Source organism: Carassius gibelio, chromosome B7 (assembly GCF_023724105.1).
Source record: "Carassius gibelio isolate Cgi1373 ecotype wild population from Czech Republic chromosome B7, carGib1.2-hapl.c, whole genome shotgun sequence".
Classification (NCBI taxonomy): Eukaryota; Metazoa; Chordata; class Actinopteri; order Cypriniformes; family Cyprinidae; genus Carassius; species Carassius gibelio.
Window position 1 is genome coordinate 19,592,378 of NC_068402.1, and position 21,423 is coordinate 19,613,800.

At 36.6% G+C, this 21,423-nt stretch overlaps 2 protein-coding genes across 4 annotated transcripts in view; one reads left to right on the top strand and one right to left on the bottom strand.

Moving 5' to 3' along the window:
- Window positions 1-82: 82 nt before the first annotated feature.
- Window positions 83-3,671, bottom strand: LOC127961963 (grpE protein homolog 1, mitochondrial). Its single transcript, XM_052561286.1, has 4 exons — window positions 3,505-3,671; window positions 2,137-2,281; window positions 1,343-1,424; window positions 83-1,256 (listed from the first exon to the last, which is right to left on the bottom strand). The coding sequence occupies exons 1-4, from the start codon at window positions 3,570-3,572 to the stop codon at window positions 910-912; spliced, it is 642 nt and encodes a 213-aa protein (XP_052417246.1). The 5' UTR covers window positions 3,573-3,671; the 3' UTR covers window positions 83-909.
- A 1,114-nt stretch (window positions 3,672-4,785) lies between these two features.
- Window positions 4,786-21,423, top strand: part of LOC127962745 (VPS10 domain-containing receptor SorCS2-like) — a 164,237-nt gene continuing 147,599 nt past the window's right edge. The window contains exon 1 of one of the 3 annotated variants that reach the window (XM_052562417.1): window positions 4,786-5,202. In XM_052562417.1, the coding sequence (XP_052418377.1) occupies window positions 4,858-5,202 (345 nt within the window). In that variant the 5' untranslated portion in view covers window positions 4,786-4,857. The remainder of the gene's footprint in view (window positions 5,203-21,423) is intronic. The other 2 variants (XM_052562416.1, XM_052562418.1) reach the window with 2 other exon arrangements.

The following is a 21,423-nucleotide window of genomic DNA, read 5'->3' on the forward strand; positions in this document are numbered from 1 at the left end:
AAATGACCTAGATATACCATTACACCTTTCTTTTCACCAAAAATTAATAACAAACCCATGGAAAATTTATAAATGACTACAATTGAAAAGAGGTACATGGTTTATTTGACAGTTGTCTGCTTGTTCCCATAGATGGAAAAGTAATAATATTTTTCCATTAGTATGGCATTATTCTTTTCATATTCCAACCACAAATGACTGATCTCTCCAGCAGCCTTAAGTGGCCATCCTCCTGTTACCCAGATCTTCACAAAACATCAGCAGTTGATATTTCTTCATGTTTGCACACTATGAAACTAATGGTTAAAGTTAGCAAGTACAACTGCCAGCAGGTAAATGATTGTAATTTTATTTTTGGATAAAATATCACTCCAAGTTCTGTAAAGAAGACCTATTATTCTCACATACAAATAAATTCAAAACCTGCATAACACTGAAAAAAAAAAAAAAGTGGAATCTTACAACTGCGGTCATAAACATCACCAACCTGCTATCGTTTTTCAGTAAAGTAATTAATAGGAGCAAACACGCTTAAGTATAAAATTTGTTCAACAAAGTGATATGCTGCAGTGTTTCTTTAAAAGCTTAATGTTCTTCGAAAGATTCTGTTTCTTTAGATCTCAGAAGTCCCTGGAATGGTAACAATCCTCCAGAGAATACTCTTCAAGCCAATTCAATTCACAGATTCAATTCTCCGAATCTTCTATCACATACACACTCAGCTCTTATACTTTTGATAATCATTATTAAATCACAAATATTAGTATTGTCCTTCAGTTGTCAATATATTGGATTTCACCTCTCAGAGGCACCTTTAACAAAGGAAAAAAATGTGGAACCAAAGACCAGCTAAATTACAGAAACTGATCAGTTGACTAGGCAATAACCATCATTAGTGTGTACGACCAGTTAGGGGGCTTTAACTACACCCACCAGAGCTGGCCGGAGGGTGCGACCGTGCAGCTTGTAGCCTACTTTGGTAACTACAGCTATGGTTCCTGGCTCCTTGCCCTCAATAGGTGCATGAAAGACAGCCTCGTGCTCATAAGGGTCAAACTTATGACCATCAGGGTTAAGCTTAACAAGGCCGTGCTTCTGGAAGACCTTTTGGATCTGCACCTCAGTCATTACAAGGCCATCATAAAGATTTTTCAGGTGTGGATTGGCAGTAGATATTTCAGTTTTTGGTACACTTTCGGTTGCTTTCTCCAAGATGTCGGCCACCTCTAAGAGATCTTTACAGAAGCCCTGGATTCCTAAGGAAAGAGATGATGGTTAAAAAAATGTAACAAATTGACCCAATCCAGAAATGTCTGTTCATAAAATAATTATAATGGCTTACCATAAAGCTTAGCATCATCAATCATCTTTTGACTCCTTTGCCTAAGGTTCTCAGTGTCTGCTAGTGCACGCTTGTATTTGTCCTTCAGCAAAAGATAATTCAAAAATTATCAGTGAACTACAAAGATAAAAGACAAACATTTATTTGCCAAATCACAAAACCTCATACTCTATGCATCTTTTTTTTAAATACCTGAAAGTTTTTTTTTTATCGTTCAATAGAAATATTATAAAGTATATTGAGAATGTGCTAAATTTACTGTAATAATCTGAAACTGAAATTATTTGTGTGAGACTCATGTTTACACAACAACAGTGTAGTCAAAAACATAAAAGTATTAACCTTGCGTGTTTAAAAAGTTTCACGTATACATGACGTTTTCACAACAATTTGTTAATACATTATCTGCGAAAACAGCCAAAAGCGCTGTATTGCGTATGCCAGGCCTGTAGTTGGTGCTGTCACCTTGTTAATGAACAGTACCTGTAGGAAAGTGACGATTATATGTTATTATATAAGATTATGCGGGGGGGGGGGGGGGGGGGGGCATTCTGAGTAAGTCTGGGACACTTTACAGTCGATTTACAGGCAAGTATCTGAAACATGATCGGAAAATTTGCATTTGTTAAAAAATAAATGTCCTCAGGGACAGCGGAAACTACAAGGGCAATCGAAGGTCAGGGTTTGTGGAGGAAATTACATGGCTGTGAAAATACTTTTATTGTCATATTTTGGGTATTCTTTCATCTAGAACTTCTATACAACAGGTGCTAAGACTAAGAACACATCAATACCGTAATATCCTTCAGCTGTTCTTCCAGTTGTGTCTTTTCTTCTTTGAAGGCTTTCTCAGCTGCAATGGGCTCTGGTTTCTCTTCTTCAGGCCCAGTTCCTGAGCTTTTCTGTTGGGCTGCTGTGCAAAGGAGGCGTGGAGTCACCCTGAGAAGTTAAAAGATGAGAATAATCACTTACACAGTCTTTGCGTCACAGGCTTTATACTGTACACTGTTATTAAGCAACCAACCTATGTTAAGCGTGTCTGCTGCTGTCTTAAAAAAGAAAGAATTCTCCCGAAAACAATTTGTCATTATTATCTCCATAAGAAGGTTTAGAGAACACAAGTAGAATGTTATTCTTCAACAGTTAAGATATTTTGATTAATAAAAATAAAAACAGCAGCATCAACTGTTAATGAAAACTACATAGATGGATCATTGACAATAAGACCTGCAATTAGAAAATAGTAATATTAGCAAATTTTTATTTCATGCTGAATTTAACAGACATTGTATTTATGAATATTAATCGTATAGATAAAAAAAAGAGATAACTGCTGCTTTATGTGTAACTGTCAACTCTGAATGCGTGACGAAAATATTACATTTGAGTATGTTAAGCATTTTAACCTTAAACTGGTTAATTTTGTTGTAGGACATGGGATTCAACAAAAATTATGTCTAAAACTAGGTCAACAACAACTGGTTAAGAGATAGTCTACACCAATCATGAGGTGATACAGCTTCAGTGTACACTTTAGAAGTAGCTTTCACACACATGACGGAAATGAGACTTTTATTGTGGAAAATATTTTTAAAGGCTTAAGGAGATTGAAAACATCCTGAAGATCCTGAACTCAATGAAACGCATGTTCTGCGTGTAATATGCTATGATATGGTAAACACCTGAAAGACATTTAGGAAAATTTCACGTAGAAGCAACGATAATCTCATGTAGGCCTAACTAATCTGCAAAGGTACAATGTATCTTACAGGACAACTCTTGACACACAAAGACAATGCTGTCAAAACACTGTCACATGAAGGAATATAACTGAGAGCATCAATCATTCGTGAACAGCTCACGTAACAGAAAGATCATTCATTTCCGTTAAAGCAAAACATTTGCCCAAGCATGGACAACATCAGTTAACGTTACATCGGGGAAATGCCACGTCGGTCCTGGAGGGCCACTGTCCCGCAGAGTTGAACTCTAACCCTAATCAAACACACACGAACAAGTAATCAAGGTCTTCAGGATTAATGAGTGTACAGACAAGTGAGGGTTTTTCAGGGTTGGAGCTAAACTCTGCAGGACATTGGCACACCAGGACTGACGTCGCCTGTCCCTGATCTACACACAATAACACCGCTGTGAAAACCTACCTTCCGAGTGAAGGGGACGTTATGATAGAGGAGCTCTGTCTGATCACACGCACACACCAGCTCGCCATCTTCACTCAGTGTCCACGCTGAGAGACCTGCGGAGCGAGACTGTCTCTTTCAGCCAATCACAGCTTCTGTTCTTACACGGTTCGTCCTTCACCACCAATCCTCGTTCTAGTTACAACTGACGCAATTCTGTAGTTTGGTTGAGAAGAAGGTCGAAACATCAGCACATGATCTTTCCTACAACTGAAGGTTATCTCCCACTTTGTTACTCAACTGCGCCGAGGGTTTACATCAGTCCAAGAACATCAATTCAGAAAAATTAAAACCCGATGTCGAAATTGCATTTAATCAGTATTGAAAGATCTAAAAACATATTTATTATTTTTAGTGGAGGGGGTGGATTTTCCTGCTTCCCTTTATTCCTAAAAATGTTACATATGGATCACATTGAATGAATTCATACAATATCATCATCTGGTAAAATAGTTGTTTTCTACTGAGATTGGGCTGATAGGCTTATTTTTTGTGAGTATGTTTATCTGTAGACTAAATCTGTGAGTACAGGCAGTAGGATGTCACTGTTAAATGAGCTTTCATTGTAGAGTTTCTTGAGGTGTGTTGTTTGTTTGACGGAGGATTAAAAAAAGAAAATGAAATGTTTTTACTAGAATAATTTGACAGCCAAGTCAGCTCAATAAAATGATGTAACCAGTGTACTATACATCTAATTTCCTGCTTCATCTTCTGAAATCATTGGTTTGAGGTTGATTTGTATTGAGTTGGCCAGTTTATAAATGAATGGTATAGAATTGCAAAATCAATGTTGGACACTCTTCAGTGTGTGGAGAAAGAATTACACGTTTTTAGCGCAATCAGATATCATAAAATATTTCAATGAAAATTTGTTAAAGGAATCATAGTCTTATTTCATTTTATTTTTATTTAATCCCACCGTTTGGCTACATGAAACAATAGCATGCTTAAAAAAAGAAATTGTAGAAGATATGTTTTTTTATTTTATTTATAAAAATCTAACCTTTATTTAAATGCTTTTTTAAACATTTGATAAAAAAAGATAGTAAAAGATTACACCAAACAAGGAGTAGGCCTACTTCCTTGCATTATTATCCGCAACACTCAAACACTTGACTAGTAGCAGCACTAGGTGGCAGGCGAATACGGCTGTTCTTCTCCTCGGTCTCAGCTGTCTACTATAGCAGCACAAGAGCGCTCTGGTTTGAGCTCTGCTTCCCCACCCTCTTCCCTTCTCTCTTTCTCTCCCTCCCTCTCTCTTACATTAGAGCTTTCCATCTTTCGTTTGCATCGCACTCGCTTTGACAGTGTTAAATGAAGGCGCTCATCATGGCAGTTTTGGCGCACCTGTACCCAGCTGTGTTTTTGGCTTGCGCGTGGATGTCACTGTTCGGACCGACATCCTGTCACACGGGCGTTATAAACCAGAGAGAATTCCGGGACCGAGAGCTTGACAGCCGCGGCGTGCATGTCACTGGCAGAGATGAAGCTCTTATCTCAGCGCACAGCCGCGGAGATTACGGCGGGGACCCCGGCGGACCCCGCGTCCGGAGGGCTTCGACTCCGGAGAAAGTCTCTCTACTCAGCAGCTCTTTCGTCCTCAAAGGGGATGCCACCCACAACCAGGCAATGGTCCACTGGACGGGGGAAAATAGCAGCGTGAGTACCCCTCCACCCTCCTCCCCCGTTCTCTATTGTAATTGTCCCGAAAAGTCATAAGATTGAACATTGAGTTGTTTATCCTGTCAAGTCTATTCATAAGGTGCGTAGATGCTCTAAGGATTTATTGCAGGTTGAGAAACAGGTAATGAAGCATCATGAGCAGTTAGGCGGGTGTTTGGACTGCAGGTAGATACATAACGACCAGCTTTCATGATGATCGTTACACAAAACACATCTGCTGTGGTGTATAGAGAGGTTTAGGTCAGTGTTTACCAAACCATCCGCTTGTAATGTGAGCCAGAATGACAGCTGATGCCGAGACGCACATATAGCCTACCTCGTGTGCTATGCACTTGCACGCGCATAGAAAACAGAAGTTCATTGCAAGTCCTTTTAGTATACAGCTGGCTCATGCACAATTTGAAGTTTGACGGTGTTTACTTGCTGAATCGTATAAGCGACGCGATGTGATAGTTGATCGAACGAGCGCGAACAGCTTGGATGCGCGCGGAACAAACGCGCGCTTGTCTGTGTGATGGTAGCCTATTTTGGTGAATTGTATCTGGAGGAGACATCTCTCATTTACAAAGCTGCCAAAACAACTCGTGAGCTGTTTACACAAAATGCAAGCGCTCTGAATAAAACCTACTTTTTAATATCTGTTGAAGTGTGAAGTGCTTTCAAGTCGCGCTTTTGTAGTCGGCTTGATTTGCCTTTAAACTACTGTCAAAAAAGTTTAGGACTGAGAAAGTGTATTGCCCTGATCTTTCGTAATTAGTTAAGTTTAAGTAGCAGCTTTGCCTTTGTCTCAGATGTTTTTCCTAATATTGTTGAAATACATGCAGTAAGAGTAAAAATTGTGGACTGTATAGTAAGTTTTATGTGTTAAATCAGTTTGATGAGAATTGTTTGAGACTTGAAATCTCTGCTTTGTGATCACACATAATTTAATACACTAGTGAGATGTCTTTTGAAATTCTAGTTACATGTGCTTTTTTAGAAGACAAATATGAAAAGTAGAAGGCATAAGTGAAATTCTTCATTTTAAATAAAAAAAGATAAGAGATCAAATATTACAAATATTAGAGGTGCCATTTCTGATCTTATTTTCTTATAACTGATAGCTAATTGTAATATTTTGTATCTGAAAGTTTTACAACACCATTGAAACCAACTCCCAGTTTCTGTAATGAAGCACTTTTCCTCTTAACCCTATCCGATCTGCTTCTCAGATTGAATCTAGAAAAAAAAAAATGCAAACAAAAAAGTAATTTGGAGAAGTGTGGAACTGGCATGCATTCTCATGTGTTTGTGTTGGAAATGTAAGTGTCTGTGTGGACTGTGGTCTTGTTGCTTCTTTTAATTACTTAACTGTGTGAATTATGCGAGTCCTGGCTGCTATGTCAGATGTTTTACAGTGAGGAGAGCTGTAACCTCAGTTGAGCAAAGCAACCAACCAGTGTTATTACTGCTAACTGAAACTAAAAACATATAAAAATGTATTTACATGAGATAAACATTGAAACAAAATCTAAAAAGAACTCTAACTAAAAGTTAATGAAAAACTATATAGACATTAAAAACTTAAAACTTAAATTAAAATGATTTTTTTTTATATTAACAAAAACTATAACTGTATTACATTTATACAACTGACAGATGCCCAGTGGATAAAATAGATGCACAAGAGGTCACAAGCATTGCGATACAGCTGCATATGTTCATTTGTCAGGTTTGCTGACAGACTGCATTAGGATCTGCCTTTTATTTCATGTCATCTCCAGATTTCCATTCACAGCTGGGTTACTCTGGCATTTAGGGATCATTCAAAATAGACTGACCACAGTTTATAGGATAATCTTCTTGAAATTGTCTTTAACCTGCGACATAACTTCAGAAATCAATTTTCTTTTGCATAAATTCACCGTACTGATCATATATGAAAATAATGTAAAGCTAATCCAGCAGCCGAGTGTACAGATTTCTATTATTTATGCTATCATCTGCTGTTGTAACAAGAGCATGCAGAATAGACTTTAAACAAAGGAAGAGCAATCCATTATTCCAGTACCTACTCTAGTCCCGGAGAACGATACTAGACTCCTGACGTAATTCCAGCATCGGAGCCTTTCATGTGCTGAACGGGTGCTCTTTGTGTTTTCCGTTCTACCTCTTTTGTTCTGCCTCACTTTCTCTGGGGAGTGTGACCATCTTGATTCATTTTATTTTTCCCTCCTGCATTTCTGACCACAAATCTATTTTTTTGTAAATATGAGGAGATATAGTCATCTATCTGGCATTTAGCAGCACTCTCTGTTTGTGTTTGCAGCGTTGTCAGAAACCATCCATCTGTTTGCCCGCTGATAGCTGTGTTTAGTTAAGACAGAGAGAGCAGGGGAAAATCACACAGAAAACTAAGATACTGCATTTGAGAAAGTTAGAGATAGACTCACAGACAGACAGACTGTACTGATATTTAGAATAAAGGTAGATCAAAAAAGGAGTCCAAGGAAGCAATGGTAGAAAGATTGATAACAGTCTAATTTAGCTCAGAATGTGTGCATGTTGTTCCCTTGGCTTCACGCTATTAGCAAATCTGATCAAATGAAAGACACATGGCTCATTGACATTTCCAAGGCAGCCCAGAGACGCCACCACCATGTGCGCTTCTCCCCTGAGTCATCATTTTCTTGTTTTCCAAAGCCAGTAGGTTTTCCAATTTGAAAGTTTTAGGGCAATCTGTAATAAATGAGTCATAAATTGCATGACAGAGATAAACTCTCATACACCAGATCGTGTGGAAATTTAGCTCTCTAAAATTGATCAAATACTTATCTTATAAATCCTATGATGTGGTACTGTTTATAATTTTTGCATTGTGTCGATTTAAATGGCCACACGTTTTATCTACATTCAGTAGATTATCTACACATATAAAAACAAACAAACACAAACCATGCCTTTTTTAGTTCACCAAAAGATGTGGCCAAGCACAAAAGATGGATGAGCCATTAAGGTAGTCCCTGGCAAATGGTTAATGAAAATATGCATTGCTTTGCATGTAAATTGGGAGTAGAGTATAAAAACGAGTTGCTATTAAGATACATAGCATGTATGCAGTTTTCCTCTGTCTTTGTCACGTTCTCCTGAAGGCTTACTTTATAAAATAGGCATTCATTCATGGTTCATATACTTAGCAGACAGTTAATTTGGCCCCTCCTATTGCATGGGCAAAATTGTTAGCACATGTCTTGTCTGTCTGAATCAATATTCCCTAGTTGTTTCTGAATGTTTCTGTTTTGCAATGAGTCAGATTTGGCATGCAAACATGTGGCAGAGTGGACAAAAGTGTTTTCCATCCACATTTTTTTTAAAGCCTTTCCAAATCCAAATTTCCAAGTCCAGTCTTCTTTCAAATATCAGTACTAATTACTGGCATGCCATCGGTGGTTTTGCTCTTTTCAGCACTGAGACTTTAGTTTTTTCTACCTCTGTTAGCCCAGCTTATTAGAAGCTTACTTGTGGTCCCTTTTCCTTGCTCTCCCAATGAGGATTTCTCCCTTTGTGTCCTGAGAGACCTCATCAGAAAGAATCTGGAGGGACAGCTCCAGCATGCAGAATGTGTTTTATTCATTGGCGTTGCATTTTGTCACATTGCTCCTCCAGTAATGTATTTGAAGGACTAGTTAGCCATAATTCAAAATGTTGACAAAATTTACCGAACTCATCAGAGTATTGTGATTTATGTTAGAAGTAGGATTAGGCTGATACTCTGAAACAATGAAATTTGAATATTGATGCATAAGGTAACAAATAAACAGCCTATGATGATGATTATTATTAGGCATTCTGTTATGGGCTTTCAGATCAACATCGGTAGATGAAACATAAAATTTCAAGGTATTTGAGGAAAAACTTGATGATTTTGTTAAATGTTTTGACAAAAAGTCAGCCGTTGTGTAAGTGTAATTCTGTATTAAAGGCAATACATTGTCATTTTGAATTGATGCATTTATACATTATTTGCTTTGCTTTGTACAGATTTAAAGTATTTACAGTATCATCTAATAAAACAAAGATAATCCATTTTTGATGTCAATTTAATTGGATTGAGCAAATAAGATTAAGAAAGATATGAACATTAGGTTTCTGCGACAGAGGTTCTACTTGTGTATAGTTCAATTTTAATAAAAAAATAAAAAATAAGTTGATAAATGCAGAGAAAGTAATGTTTTTTTGTCATTCAAGTGGATTGTGAGCACTATATCAGAGTAGTTTTGACCAGTTGATTCATTTTCATAAATAATGAATTAAAATATATTGTATTTTAGCTTAGAAATGGGATGCATGGAATGTAGAACAGGTGCTTTTGTACTTTTTTGTACTTTTGTACTCACCAATGGGCTTCAGCATGCAGACAATAAGTGGACCCACTAAAGAAGTAGAATTCTGTAATCAAGGCCATGAGTTTTCATAGAAATGTATGCATGTACACTCCTCAACATTATCTTGTGCTGATTAACAAACAACTAAAATATGCTATAGCATATTTTTCAAATGTGTCCCATTATCCCATAAAGAATCATAAAAGTAGTCCATTTGAAGTATGCACTTTAGGTTGAGCCCAAGTCTGAAGCTGTATGATAACATTGTGTGTGAAATTTAAGCTTTATTTACCAATGATCTTCACTAGACGGGAGCTCTCAAATCCTCCTCATATGGAAAGCAGCTCTATCTATGATCTCCTTTCATATTTCACAAAATCAAGAAAACAACATTAGATAGTCCATAACTATGGACTCATTAAACCTACAGCTGTGAATGACACTATGGTTGTTGATGTCAGATGTGTTCATCAGTCTAGATCTATATCACTGTTGGCTTTGGCAGGGAGAATTCCTCCTGTTTTTGCCAGGACATACTAGCTTGAGGGAATTCATGTCTGTAGATTTGAGTCATTTCATCATTACATTGTGCATGGTATGAGTCCACAGAAGAATACAGAGAGAAAATAGTACGATGGGTGAGAACTAAATTAGCTCGGGACACAGAAGTGATGAAGCCTTACTGATGAGCTTGTGAGACAGTCAGATTGTGTTCAAAATGTTCCTCAGAGCCACGAAACAACAGATGATTAACCTGATCTATCTACTGTCCATGAGCATTAAAAAAGTTCAAAGACCACCAGTCTTTTGTTGTCAGCAATCACACAAAATAAAAAACATCAGAGCAAATGATGGCTGTTATTTTGAGATGGCTACAACTGATATTAACTTAGCTGTTTGTGACAGGAAAAGTCACTACTGGTGATAATGGTTGGTCTGATGGCAACACAAAATCTAAAACAGGTAAGATGGATTGAGATTTGTTGGTTTGTTGGCTACAGCGATTAAAATGTTTCCCTCTAGTTCTGTATATTTTGCCATATGCATCTCCTGATCAGTTTGTGCTTCTTTATGCAGTAAAGTGGAGAGTCACAGAGTTGATTGCACACAAACACTGTAAAATGATTTTTCAAAATTATAAATTAAACAAAGATTATTGGAGTATGTTTTAAAAGAAAATACAGACCCACTTTATATTAAGTGGCCTTAACTACTATGTACTTACATTTTAATTAATAATTTAGTACAATGTACTTATTGTGTACATACATGTTTTTACATTGTACTTATATTTTAAAAATAAAACTACATGTAATTACATCTGTATTTAATTTCTGTAATTACATTTATAATTACACTGTTGATCCATACTTCACACCTTAACCCACCCTTAAACTTACCCATACCTCCAACCCTCTCCCTAACCTTACCCCATCCCACCTCAATAGCAGCAAAAGTGTTTTACAATACAATATGAACACAGTAAGTACATTGTACTTATTTTTTTATGTAAGTACATAGTAGTTAAGGCCACCTAATATAAAGTGGGACCGAAAATAATATTATGGTCTTTCTACTTCAATAATTCATGTTTAAATTAAATTAGTTATTTGCTGTTTCTTCGTAATTATTTTCAGTAACTTCAGAGTGATTTTTTAAAAAACTTTTTCCAGTGTAGTGTAGGTTAAACCTAAACATAATTCTTGCTTAAGGTTGGACAGACAGTTAAGTGGGAGTCCGGTCTTTTGAAAGAGCAGAAAAACAGAGCTTGAGCCAGCCTGAGAATTAAAAAAGATCGCTTTGAAGAATAAGATTTCTAGTATTTTGTAAAATCTGATTTCAGTGATGCTTTACAAGTTATATTAGAGAAAAACTTACACTTTTGATAAACAGAAACGTTTTATTGCCAAGGACATTTTTGTCATTTCTTTGTCAGCTGCAGTGGCAGTCATTCATTCTTTCACTTTTCCTTACATGGACAGTTTGGGCAATAATAGATGTGTGAGAATTCAAAAGTGATGTGTTGCTTGCTTTAGTCAGAATGCATGTTGATAGAGCTGAGTCAAGCTGATATCTGCCACAACATTGTTCTTAATAGCAAAGCTTTATCTTCATAGGCTGCATTGAATTACTAGAAAAAACAAGACATCTTTATTGCTTTAGGCTTTTAAACCCTAAACGGACCATGTAGGGAAAATTATAGTGAGAATGAAATAATTGGTATGATGTCACTGAAGCATGTTTGCAGTGTTAGAGTGGATCTGTTTCATGATGAATCCTGTATACATTCTCTCTTCCCTCTGTTTCTTTTTTTCTTAATCAGCGTGACTGTGCCTTAATGAAGTCTGTACGTAGTTCCTAATGACTCTCTGTCCTCTTCTCTTTAACCTTCAGCTCACACACGCACACACAAATATAAAGGATGATGTCTTTCATATGTAATTTTCAGCAGGACTGACAAGTACCATGATGAAGGCTCCATGAGCTCTATCAATTTTAATTACAGAGGCACTCAGATAGTTATTGGGATCGTTCAGGTCAGCCAGGATGGCAATAAAAATTCACCCATGGGATGTCAGTCACTATATACACCTCATATTTTTAATCTCGGTCATTTTAAATAGTAATATAAATTGAATATAGACTGCATGCCTGCCTGATTTATTGCCTGCTGTCGGGATATGAAATGGGAGTATTGTAAAGAATTATGCATGAATACCAAATTGACCCCCAAAAGACACCAAAACACAATCTTCGCAGCTTCTTTTCCATTCTGATGTTCTCTTAACCTCATGTGCAGGTTTATCTGGAATATTCTAGCTGTTATATAATAACTGGAGGAAGATATTTCTTTCACTTTTTTTCTGGGAGCAAAGACTGTCATGATTGAGGCTTCTGGTAATTTGACATTGAACCTCATTTTTCATGCACATTTTTGCTGAAAATAGTACGCTGTCATAAAGAAATCTGTAGAAAAATGCATAATATCCTGCAGAAAATGACTTTTCTGTTAAGTTTCCAGACATTTGCTTTTATACTAAAAATTATACTAAACTGTAACTATTTTATTTATAGTATAAATATAAAGGATTCTTATAGATGTTTAAATTTCTAAAGCTGGGCATATGTAAAAACATGTATTTTCTATATGCTATCAATTGTATGTGTCATTATATTTCCAAATGTGCAAATAACTATGAATACTAATAAGTAGGCCTAGAAAAAAACTCGTAATATCTTTCAAAGCTCTATTGCCACTAACCTGGCAAATCTGGGTTAATCCAAAGTAGTTTTTCTTCACTCTATCAACCTGGTATCTTTTGTAATCTTAACTGGGGAACCCTGAATGCTGTAAAATTGTGTAGAAGCCAGCCAATCGGATTAGAGCTTGCCAGATCTAGAAAATGCCTGCCAGTTTTGTGTGTAATATAAAATGGTCATGAACAAACTGTTGGTGTGCCGTCTGAGGCAGAGACGATACATTTGAATTGTTATGAATGCATGCAGATAAAGGTTTGTTTTCTGGCACAAGAGCGAACATTATTATCATTCTGTTTTCAACATTACACTTTTCAAAACTCTCTCCAGAAAACATGTTCAGCACTCTATGAGATTAATTAATTTAATATACAGGCCTAGTATTTCCAAGCATTTGAGCTTTTCAAACACACTAAACCAATAGTAAATGTATTTTGTCAAACAGTGTAATTCATTCCTCTCTGGTGTGTGTGTGTGTGTGTGTATGAGATGTGCTATATTGTGGTATGAGTATAGTGATGATGTGTGTGTGGGTGTGTTGTCCATAGCGACAGAAAACACTTGACTGCAGACTTACAGACCAAAATGTTGTTTTTCCACAGTAAGAAGCAGCTCTGTTATTAGTTCCTATAATACTTTTTACTGTAAATAAAAAGTAGATTCGCTATAATGAATCTTTTAATTCTTCCCGCTTCACTTAAATCTATTGTCCAGTGTTGTATCTTTGAACACATTTTAATTTAAGATCTGTTGTATTTTGCAGACTCATGTGGGGTTTTGTGTTACAGATGAGAAAAAAAATAATTCCATATCATTATGTGATTGACTTTGATATGTTTAATGTATCCGGTTGTTCATCACATTGAGTGTGTTACACAGAGTAGGATAGTGGCAAAAATACCCGTGAGCAGCTGCTTGCACAGAGAGGTCAAGACCCTGGAACACACACACACACACACACACACACACACACACACACACACCGTAGTGCCATATAGCACTATGCACCATAATATCACAGCCATATGGCTCTTATTCTCAAGTCTTAGTGATGCCTATTGAAATGTGCTGTCATATGTGTGTCTTTGCACATTTAGCTGTTACCATTGTATGTTGTGAAAAGTTAAATATAATTTCCCACAGATTTAATTGTTTTGTGTGTATGTGAGAATCTGATATGCTATATGAGTCACACTCTCTGTCTGCTTATGAAGTGAATCCCATAGTCCTGCCCCCTCAAATCCACCAAACGCAGCTTCACTCCATATCCTCCATATATGTGTCTTCTATTTCTGTCTGTCCTCTATGGAGGCTTGTTTCTGCTATAGGATAAAAAAATGTAGTTGGAACTTTTCATAACAATTCTGAGACTAAAGTATATTAAGTCAAGTCAAGTCACCTTTTTTTAGGGTGAAAATGGAGAATGGAGAAAAAAAACCTTGGGAGAAACCAGGCTCAGTTGGGGGGCCAGTTCTCCTCTAACCAGATGAAACCAGTAGTTCAATTCCAGGCTGCAGCAAAGTCAGATTGTGCAGAAGAATCATCTGTTTTTTTTTTGTGGTCTTGTCCCGGTGGTCGTCTGAGACAAGGTCTTTACAGGGGATCTGTATCTAGTTGTCCTGGTCTCCGCTGTCTGTCAGGGCTGTAGAGGTCCTTTCTAGGTGCTGATCCACCATCTGGTCTGCATATGTACTGGATCAAATCTGGATCAAATCACAGAAATAAATGATAATTTAAAGTGTAATAAATGTAAAAACAATTATTTTAAATTGTAATAATATATCACAATATTTTTTTTTTCTGTATTTTTTATCAAATAAATGCAGGCTTGATGAGCAGAAGAAACTTCTTTCAAAAACATTAAAAATAGTAATGTTTCCAAACTTTTGGTCTGTACTGTATATATATATATATATATATATATATATATATATATATATATATATATATATATAGAGGGGGGGGGGGACTTGGGAACTGCTCTCTCTCTTTTTTTCTTTGTCTGTTTGCTTCTTTTGGTTTGAATTCAGTGCTTGCTTCCTCCGGATTTGTAAACCTCAGCTCAGATTGAGTATGACTGAAGAGGGAGGCTTTTGGGTTTTGTTGTATAATCTCTTGTCTTGATCAGTTGTTGGGTTGTGGTAAAGAGGGCAGCTTGTCACAGATCCACTGCCTCTCTCTCACTCTTCTTTCTACAGCAGACCTATTTATATATAGCTACAACGTACAGAGCTGACAGGGAATATGACATGGGTAATTCGATCAATAAAAAAGAAGGACAAGATTCTCTCTTGCTGACTTTCTCTCCCTTGAGGGGGTTTTCCTGTTACAGCGAGTGAACGTTTTGAGATCTGTCTTTTCTGCTCTGGTTAAATTTGACCAGAGTCAAATCTAAACACTAACATTCAATGAGGTATGGCCAAACCAAAGTCTGTATTTTCAAAATCATTTAGTCGATAGGTTGCCTGAATGACTAATTGACTACTCTATCTTAAGGAATCCTTGTATTATTAGAGAGTTTTCAGTGAGATCTGAGTTCTTAGGGAGAGCTTTATGTAAGGCACATTTTTGGATTTAAAACAGCTAGACAGACTGCAACAGAATGGACTAAAATTGGGATAATGAATGGAATAGGGATGGAATCATTTTGGTACTTTGAAACATCCTAAAAATGCAACTCTGATGGCACAAGATGGTCACAAACATTGTAAATTGGGACACGGTTTCCACAGATGTCTTTCTGTTTGTATGAATGTAGTGGTGCAACATTAATATTTTTATTTTATTTAAGTAATATTTTCACCTTCTCATTTAAAACTGATCAGCCCCAGCATTTAGCCTTTTGCAAGCTTCAAATACAAGGATTGTACAAACAAACATTTTGTGTTATTACATTGGAGCTTAGGAACTGATCTTTATGATTTGTATGAGTTTAGAACTGACAGGGCTGGTTATCTGGCTTTAGTTTTGTCTTGCGTGTTTTTCCTCACATATTTTAGAGATTAGCCTTCTTTGATACTTCAGACAATGAAATGTAGCTCGGCATGTTTCTGAGCCATTGAAAGCAGAACCAGTTTTACCTGTGAAAGAGAGATGCACAAAGAACTGTGCTTATCTGAAGGTGAAATATTGCAGGATGACCTGGGAGAGGGTTATTGTGTGGCCTACAGAAGGACCTCTGTAATGTTATATTTCTGTTCAGACCTCAGTAACGGAGATATCCGAGTGTGCAATAAACTGATGACTTATTTGAAAGAAACAGAAAGAGAAATTGCATACAAAATGCATACTAGTACACCGTTTTTTTCCCCCTAAGGCGTATATTATTATTTAATCATAACCATTACGTAATGAAACAAAACAATAATTAAAAAGGATTAAAATGGGTAAATCTTACTTAATTTTATTTGTGAATTATTAATCATGAAATTATTGTAATCAAATAATGCTCATAATGTGTGTATTCAATGTCTACATATTTGCATAATTATTATTAAATAGTGTTTTTCTTTATATCCTGAAATAAGAAGTCATATTTTTTTCAGCAAAAAAGCTAAATCACATCAGTAGGAAACTTTACTAGAGTCAACCAAAAGCTTAAAATAGCTACATACAGAAAAGAGTCAGGAATCAGGAATTCTGCTCTCCTGTGTGTGAGTGAGTGTGTGTGTGTCTGTGTGTGTGTGTGTGTGTGTGTGTGTGTGTCTGTGTGTGTGCTGCTCAAGGCTCCTTTCTGTCCTCGTCTGGTAGAAGCTGGACAAAGGCCCTCAGCTTTCTATATTGTTGTCTTCGCTTGACTGATTCCCCCTGCAGCAGCACAGGGAGACATTTTTTTTCTCTCCTCTTAGCTCGTTCTTTTTGTCTGTTTGTTTCTCTCTTCCTTACCTTTTCTTTTATCTCAGCGTATCTCTGTGTTTAATTGCTTTTTATGCTCTATTGTTTTGTTTGAGTGAAATCTCCCCCATTGTCTCTCTTTTTTTTATTCTTTAGCCATATTTTCCTGTTCTCCAGGGTTTTATATTTTAGGCACTGGTGTCTGGTGTTCTGGCTGAATCTTGACCTCAGTCATTCTCTGGGCTGGACAAATGACTGAGACGTCCACTTTCCCTGGAGCCATTCTATTTTTCATTCCCATTCACAAACACACATTCTTCCTCCACTCTTCCCAATTTCTAATTTTTCTCTGCCTTTTTCTCTTTCTTATTTTCTTTTCAACTCCCTCTCTCCATTTTGTTACAACAGTCTGAGGAGAACCACAAAAATCCTGAAAGATTCTTTTCTTCCACTTATTTTATTCCTCCAGGCAGTGGAATTTACAGAAAATCTCTCTCTGTGTTGCTGCTCCGCGTTGGCTGTAATCTCCTTTCAATCTTCCTCTTCTCTTTCCCCACCCTGATCCCATGATCACGGTGATGTTCCAAGTCTTAAGTGGAGCTGAGTGCTCGTGTAATCAAATTCCCCATGGTTTACCACATCGCTGCGGTTACAGTCAGATGTACGAGTCCGTGACCCGTGACCCCACCTTGGATTTGGGACAAAGCCAATCACAGAGCTGGGTCACCCATAGGCCATTACATTTCTCACAAGATTTCAGCTCTGACCTTCTGTGTCTCCTCTTAGAAGAGAAGTGACATCTGTTCTATTAGAAATAAGTGTGAACATGTTGTATGTGTGCATAATTGAATGTCTGTAATAAGTAATTTACATTAAATTTGATTTTAACCCTTTAACTTGGCAGTTCAAAATTCTCTCCAACATTTGTATTCATTTGATGCACTGGAAGATCTTGCCTTAGTGTGTGGATTGTGCACATTCACAGTCCCAGCAGGTGGAAAGAGTGGAAACTGATTGATGAAGTAGAACATTGTAATCAATGAGCAGTGTTGGGAGGTTGAGCTATATACCAGTCAGTTTCTGTACATCACAGACTGAACTGAGCTGTTATGCAAACTTTGACTCTTTCCTTTTTGCTGGTTCTGTGTTTAGTAGGAAGTTAATTCATTAGTTAAGTTGGATTTCTTAATAACCCTTATTCTCACCATTGCTTTTGCCTATTTATGGATTACTATTGTTGGATTATTGATTTGAACTCTAAAATGAACTTTGTGTGGATTCAGCAGCCATTGTATATGTGTGTTTAGCACATTGCTGGTTCACTGTTAATTTTATCAAACAGCCAAATTGTTGCTTGTTCTTTTTACTTACATTTACTGATGTATTGCAATAAAAAACCCACTTTCATGTATTTAGTTTCCAAATGATTCAGTCATTTAGCACAGCACAGGAGCCCAATGTAAACGAATAGCATCTGTTTCACTGACCAACTGAACTAACTTCCCATCCAGAACAAATGTTTTATATGGACACATTTTGATCTTTCCTTGAAACAAAATATTTAAAAAGCCGTTTTGAGAATTAGGTGGATGTTCTGACTTTCATCACATCCCAATTAGTATGTGTATTGTATAGCCATAATGATGCCAGAGGAAGCTCCAGAAATCCACCAGTTAAGAAGACTTGAAGTATCAATGAACTGTGGATTTATCTGTTGCCAAGAACACATGTGTCATAAAAGGGATGGGCATTAAGCCATGATGAAAGAGTGAGATCTCAACCAGTGCTGCACAAAGAACTCAATTCTGGAACAGACTAACCAGCTTAAATGGAAGATCAAAAGAGAAAGTATGCAGGTTGAAAATATAGAGGGAATCTTTTGCTTAATCATCTATCATTATGTGACTATTCATCCATTACTAAGAAACCAGCATTACGTTAATCTTAAACTAGTATGGGAATGTAGCCATCTGGACAACAATGCCAAGGACAAATTATCCTCAGTTTTTAATTTTACTTACAATCACGCTACAGTTCGGAAGGTTGTTGACTGTAATGAATGTTTAATGTATTTCTAAATGTTTTGATGAGGTCTCTGATCTTGGGAAGTCAGTAAACTTTTAATAAATGGCTTTGCAGTAGAATGTTGTTTTGTTCAGCACCATATCTATGCAGCTGTCCAGCCGTAGTTTTTTTTAAACTGACAAATGTGACCCTACAAAACTTGTCATAAGTCGCTGGAGTATATTTGTAGCGATAGCCAAAAATACATTGTATGGGTCAAAATTATCGATTTTTCTTTTATGCCCAAAATCATTAGGACATTAAGTAAAGATCATGTTCAATGAAGATTTGTAAATTCCCTACCAAAGATATATCAAAGCCTATTTTTATTATTCATTTGGACAACTTATAGGTGATTTTCTCAGTATTTAGATTATTTCTCATCCTCAGATTCCAGATATTCAAATAGTTGTATCTTGTCCTATCATAACAAACCATACATCAATGGAACACTTATTAATTCAGCCCTTATGACTGGCTTTGTGATTCAGGGTTGCTTATTATCTAGGATTCTTTTAGCAGGGCCAAACTTCTATGAGAGAGAGAGAGGTCAACTCAGGGCCAAACCACGGTGAATGAGTGCAACAGGAGTTGGATATGATGAGGCAGAACTGATTCAATGTTTTGACTGCAGCTGTCACCATCAAAAAGCGTTTCATTAGTAGATGTCAACACAATATGCCATATTTTGTCAAACGTAGTTGGTAGTTTGTTAACATTTAAGTTTTTATGAAGGCTTTTTTGTAGGTTCTCCCAGAAGCACTATAATTAGTGTGTCTGACCCGTGGGTCACCAGAAGCAGGCCTGTGTTGATAGCACCTGGGTAGGTAGCTGAGGACACTCCATCAGCACCCTTTCAGCTTTCATGGAGCATTGCTCTTGATGAGAGAGTGGGGATGGATTGTGAACATTTTACCCGGCACTCTTATTAAGGGTCAGTGTGGTTTGCCAGGACTGTTAGAGCAGGAATTTTGATCTAGTCTTGCCAAATGAACACTAAATGCCCCTTTTAGGCGACGTAATTCCTTTCTGTGGCAACACCTTTGGCACGCTGCCTAATGCACCCTGGCCTGTTCCTTCTATAGTGGATTCACATATTTCTGCAATGTGCTGAGGCCAGTGTGATGTTAGGATGCTTATGGAGTTCAGCCATTTTTGTTTATCACTGTTTAGTCATGTAAGGTGGAATGTACCATTTAAAATAAAGCTAATAAAGCAGGTTTTCCTGGGATCAGAAAACTGAGTCTGCCTCAGAAATAAATAAGGGGTTAGAAACTTCTACACTACTAGGGATGCTGGGTGGCTGTAGTTTTTGTCGTTATGTCTGTGAAACTTTCAGAATATAAAGCATTTCCATTTGGCTTTGAATAGAGTGTGAAATGCCAGGCACCTCTCGGGCTAAGAATAGCTGAATGTTTGACGTCAAGCACGGTTTCACATATAGAAATGGATAAACAATAAAAGTCTTTCGAGAAGTTTACTCATCCAATCTTTACTGTGATTTTCTGTTCCTGGAATGCATTGAGGATGTCAAGAGCAAAAGGTGTGTAAGTGGATTATCTTTCTTTTTAAATTAATAATTAATAAATATTCATATTCATATTAATAAATCTATATTACCATTCAATTTTTTTTTTTTTAAATGTAAACATTTTTATGTTTTTGACAGAAGTCTCTTATGCTTACCATGGCTTCATTTATTTGATTAAAAAACAGCAATACTGAGCAATACTGTAAATATTAAATGATTTGCTAATCAAGAAACATTTCTTATTATGAATACTGAAAACAGTTGAGGTGATTCATTTTTTTTTTTTTGTGGAACTAGTGATACATTTTTTTTTAAATAACATAATTTTTTTGTATCATAAATTACTGTTACTTTTGATCAATTTAATTTGTTCTTGCTGGAAAGTGGACGGTAGTGTTTATCTAACAAGATTATACTGTATGTGATATTCATTCTGCAGATAGTTTTGGATTTATTCTTAAATCAGTAAATATGTTTTACGTGTAGAGTTAGCAAGCATTGTGAATGTCATTTAATGCTTCTGTAATGTTTCTGATGTAGAAACATAGATTCTTTTAGAAGAAGTTCACAGAACCACACATGACACATTGTGTGTATTTTCATTTAGAAGCTCATTGGTATGATGAGCACCAGACATCAGAAAGACAGGAATAGAAATGGGCTCACTTAGAAACTGTGGTGCAGACTGGGCATTCACACTGATTGGTTGTCATTGTGATTGCATGGTCATGTGAATACCCATGGAATCTAAAAATGTGAATGCATATCATCCCATGCATATCAGTGGGTTAGCAGTTAGTCATCCATAGTTTGCTATAAAAAGGACAGGTTAAAACTCTATACAACTTTGATATGGGAAATGAGAAACAGATGGAGACCAAGAAAAAAAGGGTGAAAAAATTATCTAAAATGCAAATTGCTGTGCCTGGTCCTTAAAGCTGACAATGACCTGTAATTGTGGAAATTGAATGAATATGATAATAGCCATTAAAGGAAGCATCTGTATTCCTGATGGTAAAACTCCACTAAATGCGACTCTCTAACATTGAGATGTGTTGTAATTGAAAAACTCAAGCAACTGGATCAGGAGCTGTTCATCAATCACAGGGGGGTATTTACACACAGTTGTGGATTCTACTGATAAAA

Coding starts and splice junctions, on each gene's coding strand:
- LOC127961963 (XM_052561286.1), bottom strand. CDS start 3,572: ATGGCGAGCTGGTGTGTGCGTGTGATCAGACAGAGCTCCTCTATCATA. Junction 2,282..3,504: donor ACGTCCCCTTCACTCGGAAG/GTAGGTTTTCAC, acceptor TTAACTTCTCAG/GGTGACTCCACGCCTCCTTT. Junction 1,257..1,342: donor TGATGATGCTAAGCTTTATG/GTAAGCCATTAT, acceptor CTCTTTCCTTAG/GAATCCAGGGCTTCTGTAAA.